General features: G+C 35.0%; 3 protein-coding genes across 4 annotated transcripts in view; 2 read left to right on the plus strand and 1 right to left on the minus strand.

Annotated features, from left to right (window-relative positions):
- The first annotated feature begins 140 nt into the window (after positions 1 to 140).
- Positions 141 to 5,690, plus strand: LOC106172116 (uncharacterized). Of its 2 annotated transcripts, none has more exons than XM_013552714.2 (4): positions 141 to 1,882; positions 2,139 to 2,236; positions 3,023 to 4,640; positions 4,923 to 5,690. In XM_013552714.2, the coding sequence occupies exons 2-4, from the start codon at positions 2,170 to 2,172 to the stop codon at positions 4,987 to 4,989; spliced, it is 1,752 nt and encodes a 583-aa protein (XP_013408168.2). In that variant the 5' UTR covers positions 141 to 1,882; positions 2,139 to 2,169; the 3' UTR covers positions 4,990 to 5,690. The 2 variants fall into 2 exon arrangements, with proteins under 2 accessions (XP_013408168.2, XP_013408167.2); XM_013552713.2 differs by lacking the exon at positions 141 to 1,882 and adding an exon at positions 1,911 to 2,027.
- LOC106172117 (glutathione S-transferase theta-1) lies at positions 5,133 to 8,477 on the minus strand. Its single transcript, XM_013552715.2, has 4 exons — positions 8,287 to 8,477; positions 6,989 to 7,076; positions 6,522 to 6,672; positions 5,133 to 6,133 (listed from the first exon to the last, which is right to left on the minus strand). Exons 1-4 carry the CDS (start codon positions 8,396 to 8,398, stop codon positions 5,798 to 5,800), a joined length of 687 nt encoding a protein of 228 aa, XP_013408169.2. The 5' UTR covers positions 8,399 to 8,477; the 3' UTR covers positions 5,133 to 5,797.
- Positions 8,466 to 14,740, plus strand: part of LOC106172100 (unconventional myosin-XIX-like) — a 38,224-nt gene continuing 31,949 nt past the window's right edge. The window contains exons 1-10 of the mRNA XM_087001696.1: positions 8,466 to 8,628; positions 9,465 to 9,512; positions 10,083 to 10,184; positions 11,709 to 11,808; positions 12,047 to 12,198; positions 12,627 to 12,740; positions 13,707 to 13,765; positions 14,030 to 14,091; positions 14,296 to 14,365; positions 14,635 to 14,737. Of these exons, the coding sequence (XP_086857822.1) occupies positions 8,551 to 8,628; positions 9,465 to 9,512; positions 10,083 to 10,184; positions 11,709 to 11,808; positions 12,047 to 12,198; positions 12,627 to 12,740; positions 13,707 to 13,765; positions 14,030 to 14,091; positions 14,296 to 14,365; positions 14,635 to 14,737 (888 nt within the window). The 5' untranslated portion in view covers positions 8,466 to 8,550. The remainder of the gene's footprint in view (positions 8,629 to 9,464; positions 9,513 to 10,082; positions 10,185 to 11,708; positions 11,809 to 12,046; positions 12,199 to 12,626; positions 12,741 to 13,706; positions 13,766 to 14,029; positions 14,092 to 14,295; positions 14,366 to 14,634; positions 14,738 to 14,740) is intronic.

Below are 14,740 nucleotides of genomic sequence, written 5' to 3' on the forward strand. Positions count from 1 at the left end.
TTTGTCAGCCAAGCGGTGACCAGGCGAGGTGAATAACAAGGTCCTAATATGGAAAAAGTAAAATGTGGCATGTTCAGACTTCAAATACATTTTGTTATATCACAATGTTTTCATTCGACCTGTTTAATTCGTTAACAATACGGAAACGAAGGCTTTTTTAAATGTATTCCTTAACATAAGTATATTGAAGGAAGATAGGTAATTTGGATGTTATTTTTATCAAGAACTTTGACATCGCAAAGAAATGTGGTGATATTGAACTGTTCGTGAAAACATTACATATTTCGTAAAATACCCAAAATATCCATCGATGGAAGATGCTCAAAATGTGCTAAAAACTCCAGATTTAAACCGTTGAATGAAGATTGCACACTTGTCTCTTTCCATCCATCCTGTCACCAGACAATGCCTGTGCGACCAACGCCGCTTACTTTTCTTATTAACAGTCACAAATCTGCTACTATCTTACTGAAGACATCTGTAAGGTTTCAATAAAAGTCGACCAAAATTATTTAGCGCGTATTGAAAATTTATTGGAAAAATGGGTCACTGATTTATTCCACATTTTGTGGAGTCATCTGTTGCACGAAGATGCAGGTGGATTCGAAAATCGGCGTGATTTGATCATAATTTAACCTGTTATTAGAAGGACGTAACTTGAAGGACTTCGTCATTTACCATAAAATGTATTTTTGACTAATTCATTTATCTAAATTTTGTATTGGTCACCGATTTATTTCCCACTTTGTGGAGTCGTCTGTTGGACGATGATCCAGATTTAAAAGTCGGCCTGATTGGATCATACTTTAACGGTAAATCTGTCATTATTAATTTTTGAAGGACTTTCTCTTTTACCATGAAATGTATTTTTTGTCTAATTTTATTTATCTATTTATTCTAAAGGCATTTATGTTCATCGAATTTCGTTGTATTTAGTTATTAATTTTGCACAGTCATGGAAAGTAAGACAGTGCTACAAGCTAGGTCTCTGGGTCAAAGTTTAAGTAAAAAATATGATATAATTTACCCTGTATCGGTGCGCCATAAGGAATAGAAACTCAGAAAAAATATTTAGTCAAATCCACGAATGGCAAAGTATTAATGCAAATTTAAAATTGATTTTTCTCGTTTACATGGGGGGCAAAGTATAGATTTTAAAGCATTTTTTGGTATTTATCCCTATTGTATAACAGCAGGTGATTAATGTAAGTACGTGGTAAATATCGGATGCAGCTTGAAGTGGTATTTGCTCCTTTGTGACTTGTGCTAATCTATTTGGGTTCCATATTTGCCTTTAATTTAGAGCATCGATGTCGTAGCACCGATACCGCTTCTAAAGTGTAATCAAATTGGTCGATATGATCAGACATTGATTTTTTTCATTGTGTATCCAAGTTGACAGAATAACAAAATGTGGCTTTGATAATATACTCTGTGGACTCACGTGATTGCTTGCCAACAATAAAAACAACAGTGAACTTTCCAATAATTCGATATAATGCAAATGTCAGTTAATTCAGTGCCTGCCAGTCTATATCTCAATCATCTGGACGAAGTGGCATTTATTCACCTTGCTTGATAGAAACGCGGACAAATGAAACACCGATGTGTTTTAACTTCAAATATTTTAATAATTTCGCGCATTGTATGTTAGCATTGTTTGATAAGAAAACAGCCTGCTAATGTCGCGGTCTCGCTGCTGAACGTTATTTCAACAATTAACTAGAGGACCTTAAGAGTGACAGGTGTAAACACGTTTTATTTTCACGCCGAATTTTGGGTTCAGCGAGGTTTAGACGAAAAGCCATAGTCACCCTAGCAACAATGTAATGGGAACAAGCTGAAGTGACATTTTACGGACGACCAGTCAGGGACGATAAAGGTACGTCTTAAATACCCGTTTAGGTGGTTTGTTCCTAGCGTCTTTCCTCAAACTTTTACGCTTGGCAGTAAGAACGAGATGGACGAACGTCCTACCTGCTCATTTTGAAATTTGCTGATATTTCAACAGGCCTACTCTTTAACAGGTTCGGCAATAATTATCAAACATGAATTGAAACTGTCAGGTTCAGATATTCACTATGTGTCTAATAACATTATTATTATTATTATTATTATTATTATTATTATTATTTCAGTAATCAGAGTAAGAAAGACACAAGAATCAAGATGACCACTTTGCACGTCCCGCAGATCTCCATTTCTCCCGTGGACTCAGATATTCACAGCTTAGACGGTAAGCTTCCCATGGCAAGAAAGAAAAAAAAACATTGAACGAAAATTTTGATTACCACATGCTACTCAACTCAAAAGTCTAAAACTTGTGAAGTATTAATTTAGGATTGCCAACAGTGCTCAAAATGCGTAGACCTTAACAATGAAATTACAACTGAAAACAAACAAAATCGATATCGAAAAAACACACTGAATATGTGTTTAAGTGTAGAGTAGACAGCCCTGTTTATTAAAAGCAAAGGAGATAACTTCTTTAGAGCGATCTTTGTTATTATTCGATTGTGAATTGCTATGTTTAACATATTTGTGAAAAATTATCAAATTCGAGCTTAGCACGGCTGTGCTTATTGGCGAAATGAACGGGGCGAATGAAAAAAAAAACGCTTTTGGTTGAGATATTTTTGATGGCTGGAAAGGATGGATTTATCACTGGGTAGTTAAGAAAATATTAAAAAATGCCATGAAAATCCGTTTTGAAAGGAACGCCAATAAAAAGCCACATTTTCCTTTCGACAAAGTGCCACACTTGTATTTCTTCAGAATAAACGGCTTAATTTAATTGGCATAATGGCCCTGAGTTTTGAAATTGCAAATTTTTGAATAAATAATTTTCGTTCTGTTTTTTTTCCATACCGTTTTACAAAGTTGATTGAATCAAATTCAATTGGCATAATGGCCCTGAGTTTTGAAATTGCAAATTTTTGAATAAATAATTTTCGTTCTGTTTTTTTTCCATACCGTTTTACAAAGTTGATTGAATCAAATATACAATAATATACACTTTCAGATCTGTTCCGTAAAAGCAGACGTTTACAGAAGGTTTTGAGTGACACTGAGCAACAGCTTATCCGTGGCATCATTGACGCCAGACGAGATGCTGCCATTTCACGCGCTGAGCTCGAGCGTGAAAAGATGATGTTAAGCTCTGAAGTACAAGAAAAAGATTCCCGAATGGAACAACTTCAAGATGAACTTAACGAGAAAATACAGCTACGTGCCGAGATGGCCGGCCGGACCGAAAAACTGTTGGATATTAAAGAAAAGCAGCGAAAACGGGACGTGACTAAATTAGAAAAAACAATTAAAGAGCTACATCAAGACATTTACGAAAAAGCCCAAACAATTGATCAACGAGAAAAAGAATTAGTCGATTTCAAGGAACAAATACGAGGGCTTTTAGAAGAAAATGATAAGCTTAGAGAATCAGTAGCAATCCATGAACGCGTTTTTGTTGAGAAAAACGAACTCCAAGAAGAAATCATTCGAGTAAAACGCGACCTAGAAGAAAAGGACAATCTTTTAAATAAGTTTGTTTATCCTGTGCAGGAAAACCAATCTGACAGTAAAGAATCGAACCTCCTAAAGCGTGTGTTAACCCCCAGACCAAAACAGCTGGAAATGGAAGTAAACCAACTGAAAATAAGACTTGCACAAAAAGAGAGGGAACTAGATGATATGGCAGACGACTTACAACAGAGAGAGGACGAAATGGAGAGACTGCAAGAACTAAACAAAAACCTCGAAGAAAATGTCAAAGCAATGAATGCGAAATACGAAGCGAAAGCCGTGGAGTTGGCGCAGCTGAATGAAAGGCAAAGCAAAAGAATGAATAAATTAAATGGAGAAGTGAAAGAACTGATGATAGAAGCCAGCAAAAATGGTGTGTCGGAATCTCAGCGCGAGATTAAAGCTCTAGAATGCAGCGTTTTACTCTTATCAAACCAATACAATAACTTACAACATGAGCTTCAAAGAATTTCTAGAAAAATAAGGGAAATCAGTGACCAGGATGTTGAATTATCAAGCGTTCCGGTGGCAAAACGCTTTTCCGTTTTGATCAACAGTCTTAAAGAGGAGAACATTAAAGAGAAAGACAAGCTTCAGAATACAGCATCAGTATTAAACGGGGATTTAAAAGGATGCAGTGCGAAGCTACAACTTGTCAAGTGGAAATTGGAAGCTAAGATGCGCGGACTGCCTGATATTGAAGAGCAAAAATTCCCGCGCAGCATACTCAAATATACGCCGTCTACGCCCCAGAAAAACTACACGGGGAGCGGGGTAAGCCCACAACTCAGTAAAGACAAGACGGAGGCTTCTTCGTCTACGCCATCAACTAAACCTACATCAGCAGATTCTAGGAAGCAAGTTCGCCTTCATTGTCCGCCACTGGATCAGAACGGTTCTCCCGCAAAGAAAGAAATCGACTATGCGAGGAGCTCATTTAAATTAGAGTCGCACTCAGCAAAGGGACATTCAAGAATGCAGCGAACACCCCACTGCCCAGCACAGGTCAGCCACGGGGCCAAACACAGTGTGACAGGGCTGAAGTTATTTAATCTACCGCCAGCTAAATCGACCCCAGAAGACCGTGAAGACAGCGGACACCTAACACGGCGTGCAAAGTAAGTTTACATTATTTTAAATCTCTGTCCCATGATGGAGTGTTTAACGCTTTAAAAGAATATTATCAAAGTATATGTTTGTACGCCAGACACGTTTTTTTTTACAAAACATTTTTCCAATCTTTTTGATAAGTGTCTGAGTATTACTTAAAATACAATCGTCACTGGAAATCGCGTTAAATGAACCCCGATGTCAACTTTGAACCTTTGCAAGAGGTATCTTAATGTGTTTGTTCAAGTTGTTTTGAAGACTCTAATCAAGATTTAAATTGTTGATAATAGGTGCGACTCTGGGAGATCATCCACCAACCTCCGCACCATGCCAAGCCGTTACCACATGTCCAGGTGATCAATACAATGACGTCACAAAATCACGTCGGGTCACATCCAAGCATGGGACATATCGATCTTCAAAACAACGGGTGAAATTGGTGGAAAGATCCAATTATTTAACATCACTGCTTCAAACTTCAATGGACAACAACTCACAAATAAATATAATTGACAAACTATATTCTTTAATGAATAAAAATTTATAGAATAAATCAAATTGCAAAATTCTTGATTTACTCCTTTTGATCTACATTTGCGCCAGTCATCCAATAATAAAAAAGAGCACCAAATCTAATGCAACTGCTTTCATTTTAATTACTTAAGTCATTCTAAATCACTACATGCATAGATTTATGTTAAATACAATTGATCTATAAAATAATGCTGGTAAAAAACTCCCAATACTTTTATATTGATCCTTTTTCATCAATATCAATGAACCTGTAGATCTGCAATAACAAAGTGCCACACTGGTTCTGTATGTCAGTTAGATTGAGTGCATGATTTGGCACTTTAGGAATTTATTACTTCAACTAGAACGTGCAGATCACCACCATGATCTTACTGTTCTTAGTCGGACCATTTCTGACGTACTCAGAAAAGTTTATCGAAATTCATCTTCAACTTTTTGAGTTAGGTTGTTAACTAATGAGCCAACAAAGGCAAAAATGAGAAAAGATTTGATAAATGTACATCAAATTTATAACAAGTCTCCAGTTTCAATAAAAATGTCATTTAACATGTTGTATTTTTATTTTATTGGAATGAATGAATCGACATGATTATGGTCTGGAAAGACATTCACTCTTTTTCACCTTCTGTTCCTAAAGTTTTGACTGATTACCAGAATTCATCTCATATACTTTGTAGATAAACTTAAAGGTACTATCAAAGTGGGGTTGCATTCTTTCCCTAACTCTTTCCATGTAGGCTCTCAAGATGGGTCTGTTTTTCCGGAAATCATATCCACCAGCGATAGGCTGCCACAGTTCACAGACTGCCAGGAGGTCAGCAATGGAGATATCATCATTACTTCTGATAAACTTGGTATCCTTCAGGAAAACATTCTCTATGTGGTCAAGGACGGTGTCCAGGTCACCCCTAAACCGTTCTGCCTTTCCTTCATTCACCGGCTGACCAGTGGCCCTTGGTATTATCACCTGAAAGGCAAAATGCAATTTGAATGCAAATAACTTGATAGCATCATTATTAAAATTCATGTATTACATTATATTTACAGTGAAGCATTTAAAAAAAGTGGCAATATGATATATATATATATGTACATATATATATATATATACATATATATACATATATATATACATATATATATACATATATATACATATATATACATATATATATATCCCACTGATACTGGAATTTATTACACCATGCTCCCATCCTCACTGCACCCTACACCTCTTTAGTATATTGATTTTTTAAATAATCACTAACAAAACAAAATTTGTCTACAAAAAACCAATAAATATCATGAAAAACAGTGTAAAATTGATGAGACTTATTGAGCTATTAGTTTCGTACCCTTGTCTGGAAATACATTGCTCCATAAAATCTAGTATTTGCATGTTGCCACTCTATGTACTCATCAATCCTTGCCCTCTGTTTAAGGTCATGTGGATACCAGTGGTCCTCCACCTTGTGCTTCTCAATCAAATAACGAAGGATGGCAACACTAATATGAAATAAATATGCTCCTATAATTTTTCCTTTACATGCTGATTTTTCTTTCATGTGTAAATCTTACATAAATTAATAGTGGTGAGTAGTTCTTTTAAGATTAAAAATTGTTTTCAAAAGCTAAAGAAGGGTTATTCTACATTTTACTAAAATATTGGATCAATTAAATTTTTCATGTCAAATTACTTCATATAAGATTAACTTTTCTTGAAGACTTTGTGACTACCACATGGTATTTATGGGTCTATATTGACACTTGGGCTATTGTGGTTACTACGTAGTGAAAGCAAATTGTAAAATTAAATTCTTGCCTTTCAGTGAGTAAAAATCCATCATCATCAATAACAGGCACACGCTGAAAGGGGTTTATCTTTTTGTACTCTGGTGTTAAATGCTCCCCTGGAAAATAGTCAAGAGTAAATGAGATATATACTATTGCAATATAATATTTGACTTGCCTTTACAATGGTTTATGTGTCTAGGTTTATTTGCCTGTTCAAAGTCTGGTATAGTGATGAGTATTGTATGATTTCACTTTAATTTGAAAACTGAAGAAATGAACAATCAGTGGATATATGAGATTATAAAATATAATATAAATAAATTTAAGGTAGGGTAAATAATAACTTTTTTATTTTTGAAAACCCAAGAGTGCAGCAGCTCTCAAATTTTTATTTTACATCTCATCTCCTCAACACGCACATTACTGTAAAGCCAACCAGTTTTCCCATCAACAGAGATATCACTTTCCTTAAATTCATCTGTCTATCTACCAGTTTGACCGTCATAAAATCATACACCCGTTATAAACAGATGAAAACTGGTTCAGCAACCGGTTTTCATTTCCAACTTTTTGAGGCCTTTGCTTTCATGCGTTAGCACAGACAGTACCTATCAGAATCGTCAATAGGAGTGCTAACGCATGAATTTTGGTGCTAAATAGGGCTGGGTGAATCTCAAATGTTTTGATTAAAAGGTGTTTTCTATGACAGAATTTGATGCTAGACACACATCTGGCAACAATAATTAAGGTCACAATTTTCAAAATGGCAGACAGTTAAAGGGACCATAGTTTGTTATACCCCTCTTCTTATGTTTTTTGGGGATTTTACACCTGTTAATCAAAACATTTGACATTCACCCAACTATTTATCTCAAGTTCCAGTATAAACATATAGGCCTACTGTCTACAGTTACACGTGATTTGTCTTTTTTAAGATGAAAATTGTCAGTTTATCACCTAAATAATTGTTGTAGAAATAAAAAATTGTCAGATGTGTTTTCAGCATCAAATTTCACCTAGAAAACCCATGTTATAATTTTTTTAAAAAAGATAAAATCAAACACAAATAACATTAATTTGTATATATTAAATGTGTTTAAATTGAAAGTTAATTCTATAAAATTACAATTTAAAAAGTTATGCCTACAGACAAACTGAGTGAACTTGATTTAAGCACGTCCTACTTTTTGACACTGCATGCTGCGATTTCAAAGTTCATGTCACAGTTATTTACAACTGAATGTGTCTACCGGTGCCTACAAAATTGATAAGAAAAACAAAAAGAAATTATGAGATGAAACTTGATAAAAGGAGGGATATATTCACCTTTCCTTAATGCAACAGGGGCATCTTGAAATTGTATTCCAGTGGCCTTCAAGAATAAATATACAGCCCTCGCCGGCTGCGACATCAAATCGTAATAATACTTGAGCACCATGTTGGCAGAATGTTTTGATCTTAGGTCAAGGTCGAGGTTGTACTCGTTATCAGCCAATAGAAATTGCTCTAAGGGAAGAAAAAGAATAACGGTCGCCATGATTGGTTGAAGTGAGCCCAATCATACACGTGAGTATCAATTTCGAAGTCAAAATGGAGAGGGGTGTTAGTGTTCTTAGCACTAGAAATGCCGATCTACCACGAAAAACACAGGTTGGAAGCATAACCAAGGTGAATGTTTATTTTTTATAAGTTAATTAAATGAACATGATAACATACTGATTTTCCAATGGTCAGAATTGAGTGAAACGACTTCTTATGTTTATACCCTGCTATGCAGAGGCTGCGTGTAGTACAGTGCATGTTTTACTTTCACCACATCGTGTTGTTGATATATATGATGTATTGCATTGTATCAATCTCTGTCACCCTTATTACGCTTTTATTAACTGACGAGTAGATTATAAATTTTTATCCCCTGTTAAAAGTTGTTTGTGTCAATTACCATCCTCGCCTGACGCATTCATTAATATTTATGATTTTCACTCAAATGTGTAACCGATGTTTTAAATTCACTTGAGTTTTTTTTTATTTTGTTTTGTTTTTGTGGGTTTGTATCCTTCCAAACATAGGGGGAGTTGACCAGGACAAAACTGGGCAAAGACACAGTACAATTCAACAGCTAATTTACAAAAAAGAAGCAATAAAAAAAAAAATGAATATTGACCCTCTATAGTTATCGACTGTTGTTATTGATTAACACTTTATCTTATGAATATTATTTTAAGCTTTCCAAAGGATAAGTTCTTAGACAGAAAATTGACATGTCATTCCCTGGTCTAAATTAAAATTTATAAAAGAATTGTGTTCTATTGAATGAATCAAATAACTGAGTTGGTCTGCACAGGTACATGTTTAGCACGAAAATTCATGCGTTAGCACTCCTGTTGACAGTTCTGATACATGAATTTTTGTGCTAGTACATGTTACAAGCATGTTCTTTTGACAGCAGCTGCTGCATACTCAGTAGATACATTTGATAAAATGTACTATTTTTTATATTTCAGAGTAGTTATAATGGAAATGGAAAAGATGACCAGTCTGTATTTAAGCAGGTACATTTATATATTAAATAGCAGCAATTAGGCTCAAATTGTAGGCTTACTAATATGCACCCCTTGAGCAAGTTAACTATCAATACTCAGCACTCAATAATATAGTTCTCATTTTGGTATGTAGACTTACAAGACTTACAAGGTTATACCATAGGAATTTCAGTTTTCTTGTTTAAAGCTTTTTAAAGATGTTCATGTTGGTAATGTTTTGCCTGGATGTAAATGCCTGGATCATTTATGACAAAAATTTAGAAACAATCAATAATGAATTTGTCAAAAAGAAAAAATAACTAGATTTTCTGCCAAATTTGGTTAAAAATCACTCTGCCTCAGTGAGTCTGTCTTGATATATCCATCCAAAGCAGCATTAATCAGGGGCAGATTTAGGTCGTCTTCTGGGTCTTCCGGAAGACGGTCAGATTTTCAAGTTTACATAGACGGATATTTAACTTTTTCTGTCGGAAGACGGTCAAAAATGAGGATGGATCATCAGAGATATTTTGGAAGACTGTCAGAAAATATCTCTGGATCCGCCCCTGTTAATGCAATCACACATGTCTATTGTTCCAGGGAATGCTGGTGTTTGTCCACCATGATGTAGATATCTGGACAGAGGGCACTGTCTCTGGGATTGAAGGAGAAAACATCCTTGTAACTCTTCCTTCAGGAAAGGTATGTTATTAGATGGAGGCATAAAATGTATATTATGAATAAAATATTGTTGAATCTCACTTAATATTATAAGTCAAGTATATTGGTGGGATCTGGATCTTTTTTCTGGCTGGAGTTGTCCATAGTCAGTTAAGTTGATGCTAAGATCTAATAAACAGATCTTAGGTTGATGGTAACATGGCAGTTTTACAGAACATTACAACAGACACTTTTATGTCGACCTAAATGTGTGTCATCTTTGCAACTCTCACTGGTGTCTTCTGGACCAGGCGGTGAGCTGTCCCTCTTTTCCAAGGAAAAGGTAGGTGGACTGTCGCAGTGTGATTCACTGCAAGATGATTTCTTTCCAGCGCCATGTATTTCCCTAGGGACTGTGAGAAACTGCATTTTGGAATGATCTGACTTTGTTTCTCTGGTTTTTATCTGTTGTTCAAGCTGCATCACAATCTTAAGGAGTTTCTTCTTATTCTGCGGAACTTTAGCTAGAGCGATTTGTTTCAATTTTGTAGCTCTAGCTTCCTGTGATGGGGCATGTATTTCAGTATGAGTAAGACTGTCATTTCTTTCTGAAAAACTTGTACTGGCAGCCATGTCATAATCAGACATTTATCACATCTTGATTATATACTGCTTTCTTCACACTGCTGAACTTATTATCCAGGCTAAAATTGTTTCAGTTCTTCTCAGTATTTTTGAGACCACTACAGCATTAAGAAGCACCTGAACACATGCACATTAGTCTTGAAGCCTCATCAGTCCTCGCTTATTCATACCATCTTTTTATGATGATTCAAAGTGCTGTTTCAGTGGGCAGCACAGGTACAAACCAAAAGGTCCTTAGTTCTTAGAATAAATGCACTTTCAAAAGTGTATTCATGACTTAAGATTGGATGATTAGGCCTAAAATCCCTGAGGTAGTCAGACTAATAGCGTTAGCTCAAAAAGCATTCAGAAAGTTTCAATCACATGCTTAGTGATGTATATTCTTCTGACTCTATTCCTGTCTGTGTCTTGCTGGTCAGTTGTTGCTTCTACTTTGAAAAGGAACTTGATTAGATATTTCTATTCAAAATTGGAAAAGCATTCTTGAGAACCATGCTGTTCTTTTCTAGCTGTGCCATGTTTCTTGAGAATTGCAGCTGTTTTCATTGAACATTTCTCAATTTTGTACCAAGCAATCGCAGTGTGTACAGAACTGTCCAGATTTTACTTTTTATTGAAAATGTGGGTGTCAGCTTACACTAAAATTTGGCTTAGTACTTCCTTTGTTGCAATTATTGATCAGCACACGAGAGTATTCTTGTAGGAAATCTATTGTTTGTCTTAAAGGGGAATTTAATATGTGATGATTAATATATGAAAATCTTGCATTTATATGAGAATGGATAATGATGTTTTTTTCATCACTGTATTATTGATTTGGTTAAAAAAAGTTATTTCCCCACAAGCAGCTTTCACTTCATGACAATAGAAATATTGGAATTGACATTTTATAAAAAAATTTCATTTCTTTCATTTTTACAGGAACAATGGGTAAAACATAAGGATATTGCATTGAGAAATGAATGTGATTATGGTTCCACAGAGGATCTCACTCTGTTAACTCCACTTACCTGTGCCTCAGGTATGTTTACTCAAAGGCATGTACATACATTTAAAGATGTTGAAGCAGATATGGTTGAAGATAGACAACTAAAACCCATGGAACCTGTTATAGTTTCTAGTTTACCATAGGGGGAATCCTGACTGTGTACACAAGTAAGCTCACACACACATATATGCATACATGCACATGTACGCATACATGCACACACACACACTGTTGTGATGTATAAATTAACGGTGTTTTTTTTTTAATCCAGTGTTCCAGTGTTTGAAGAAAAGATACCAACAAGATGTGTTTTACACAAGGGCAGGGGTCACCTTGGTGGCCATTAATCCTTTCAAGGATGTCCCTTCATTATATAAAAAAGAAGTCATTGACCGCTACCACCAGTTACATGGACAGAGGAAGGTATTCATAATAATTAGACGGCTAAATGATATTGAAATATCAATTAATATTGAACATTGCTAAAACAAACCTTCAGTTTTGCATGTACAAGCACTAATCCAACTTGATTGTATGGAATTGAAATAAAGATGCTGTAGATTGCATTGAATATGTTTGATTAAGTAATTGATACATTCAAGATTGTGTCTGACTATGGCCACATTCAGAATAGGGGACTAACTAGTCCAAGGGTCAAATATGGCGACCCACTACAAAGCTTTCCATCTAATTCACTAAAAGACATTGAATAGATATTCCATGGGGAAGTGTTCTGCAAAGTGGGTTGACCATATTTGACCCTCGGACTAGTTAGTCCCCTATTCTGAATGGGGCCTATGCTGTTAAAATTTGGTTTTATGTCTGTGACTTGGGGTTTGTTAATCTTTTAGGTGTTATCCCCCCATGTGTTTGCCATAGCCCAGGAAGCCTACAGTCACATGAGGCAACAAGTGGGGAGAATGAACCAGAGTGTCATAGTCAGCGGAGAGAGTGGCTCTGGAAAGGTGAGTACATGCTGTGGTAGAAGAGGGGACGTCTTGAGAAGGTCCAAAGGTTCATTGGTTCCAAAAAGTGGTAACATTTTCATCAGTTTTTTAATTAATTGGTCCGAAGGTGTCTGTTATGAACATTTGGACCAATGAACTTTCAGACTTTTGCTACAGCCCCGTAGGAGAGACAGAAGTGATGGAAATCACATGAGATCTATAGGAGGTGGGGTCAGCTACAGTAAGAGACTAGATGCAAAGATGACTAAATGCAGCATAGCAACCCATAAAAGCTAACAGATATTTTGTAGGAATGTTTTTATAGTTGTATTCTCTTATAAGTACTGTTGAATTACAGTCCTTTATATACCAGTATAAAATCAACATGTTTTGTGTGTCACTTATTTATTGCTCTCTAAGCTGACATTATAAGTATATATAGTTTCACAATATCAGCAGTTGCATTTGAGGCTGGGATGGTTTTAATTGGATTGTGAAAATAAGAGAGAGAGAAAGAATAACATAGAGTAGAGTAATAGAGAAGTGGCAATGGTTGTGGTAGATGTGACGGTAGTGATCCAGATACTATTTTCTGCAGAGATAGGCTCACAGGAGAAATGTACTCCAGATGCGATAGGTGTGATGGTGATAATTGTACTGGGAGATACTGAGTTGGGTTTTTTTTTCACCAAGAGAAATAATCTGCATGTCACTATTGGTTTATGATACAACAATAAATGCTGTGCAATTATGAAAAATTGTCAATTTGGTTGTTTTGGGGTATTCGACTAAAGAGAACTTTTCCCATCATAAAAATGTCACACAAAGCAAGTTATTTGAAAATCATCTGTTTATTTTTATAAATTTATATTAATACCAGAAAATACAGTTATATTTTATGATATTGCTTCTAATACCTTATTAGACTTAGACACTACAACTTTGAATTTTCATTAATAGCATCATTATTTTGCATTGTTTTAGACTGTCACTGCCAAACACCTGATGAAATACCTGACCAGTATATCCAACTCCAATGCTGGGTAAGTACTGAATGTAAACATATATTAAGTAGATTTCAACAGGATTTTTAATTTGGGGTTAAAAAATCACTGAAATTGAAATCACTGATGGAGATTTTAAAATGAAAATGAGTTTAGGAAACCTGGCAGTTTTGGTTATGCTTATGTAGATAATAATTTGTGTTTAATGTCAACATAAAGATAACTATTCATGAAAGTATGTCAATTACTGTTTCAAATATATGAACACAAATTGTGATATTTATTTACCACTTCTATTTTCAGTGATACTGGAACAAGAATTGAAAGCAGGATCTTAGATTCCAATCCAATTTTAGAAGCATTTGGTAAGATAAGAAGTATTGAATGGAACAGCATATATTTTCATAAAAATTCGTTATATTAGTTTTAAAATTTTTTTTGTCTATTTAACACTTTTAATTAAACATTTTATGAGTCTTATTCACATTTTTTAAATTTTACTTTATATCTTATATATTGTACAATCCAACTATTTTAGTTGCGAATAAACATTATTATTATTATTTTAGGAAATGCAAGCACCAGCAGGAACAGCAACAGCTCGCGGTTTGGAAAATACATCCAGTTACAGTTTCAGAGGTAATTTGAGGGACAGATTGGAAGCTACTGTACTTGACACAGTTTTAATTCTCACTTAAAATTTTAGTTTTTAATGGGGTATTATGTCAAGCATGAATTACTTAAAATACAAGCATTACTTAAAATGAGCCGTTTTTCTGCTTCCCATTCAAGGTTTATCTGTGTATCTTAGATTTTAAGTGATAAATTAAATCTTCAAAAAATATTAAGAAAATTTATGGTGGGTTACTGTATATGCTTTAGATAGATATTTAATATTAATTTTCCAGGAATGGTCAGATTCTTGGTGCTTCCATCCAAACATATCTCTTGGAGAAAACTAGAGTTGTTCATCAGGCAGAAAATGAGAGGAATTTCCACATATTTTATCAGGTA

Source organism: Lingula anatina, chromosome 1 (genome assembly GCF_051362555.1).
Source record: "Lingula anatina isolate TDL-2025a chromosome 1, LinAna3.0, whole genome shotgun sequence".
Lineage (NCBI taxonomy): Eukaryota > Metazoa > Brachiopoda > Lingulata > Lingulida > Lingulidae > Lingula > Lingula anatina.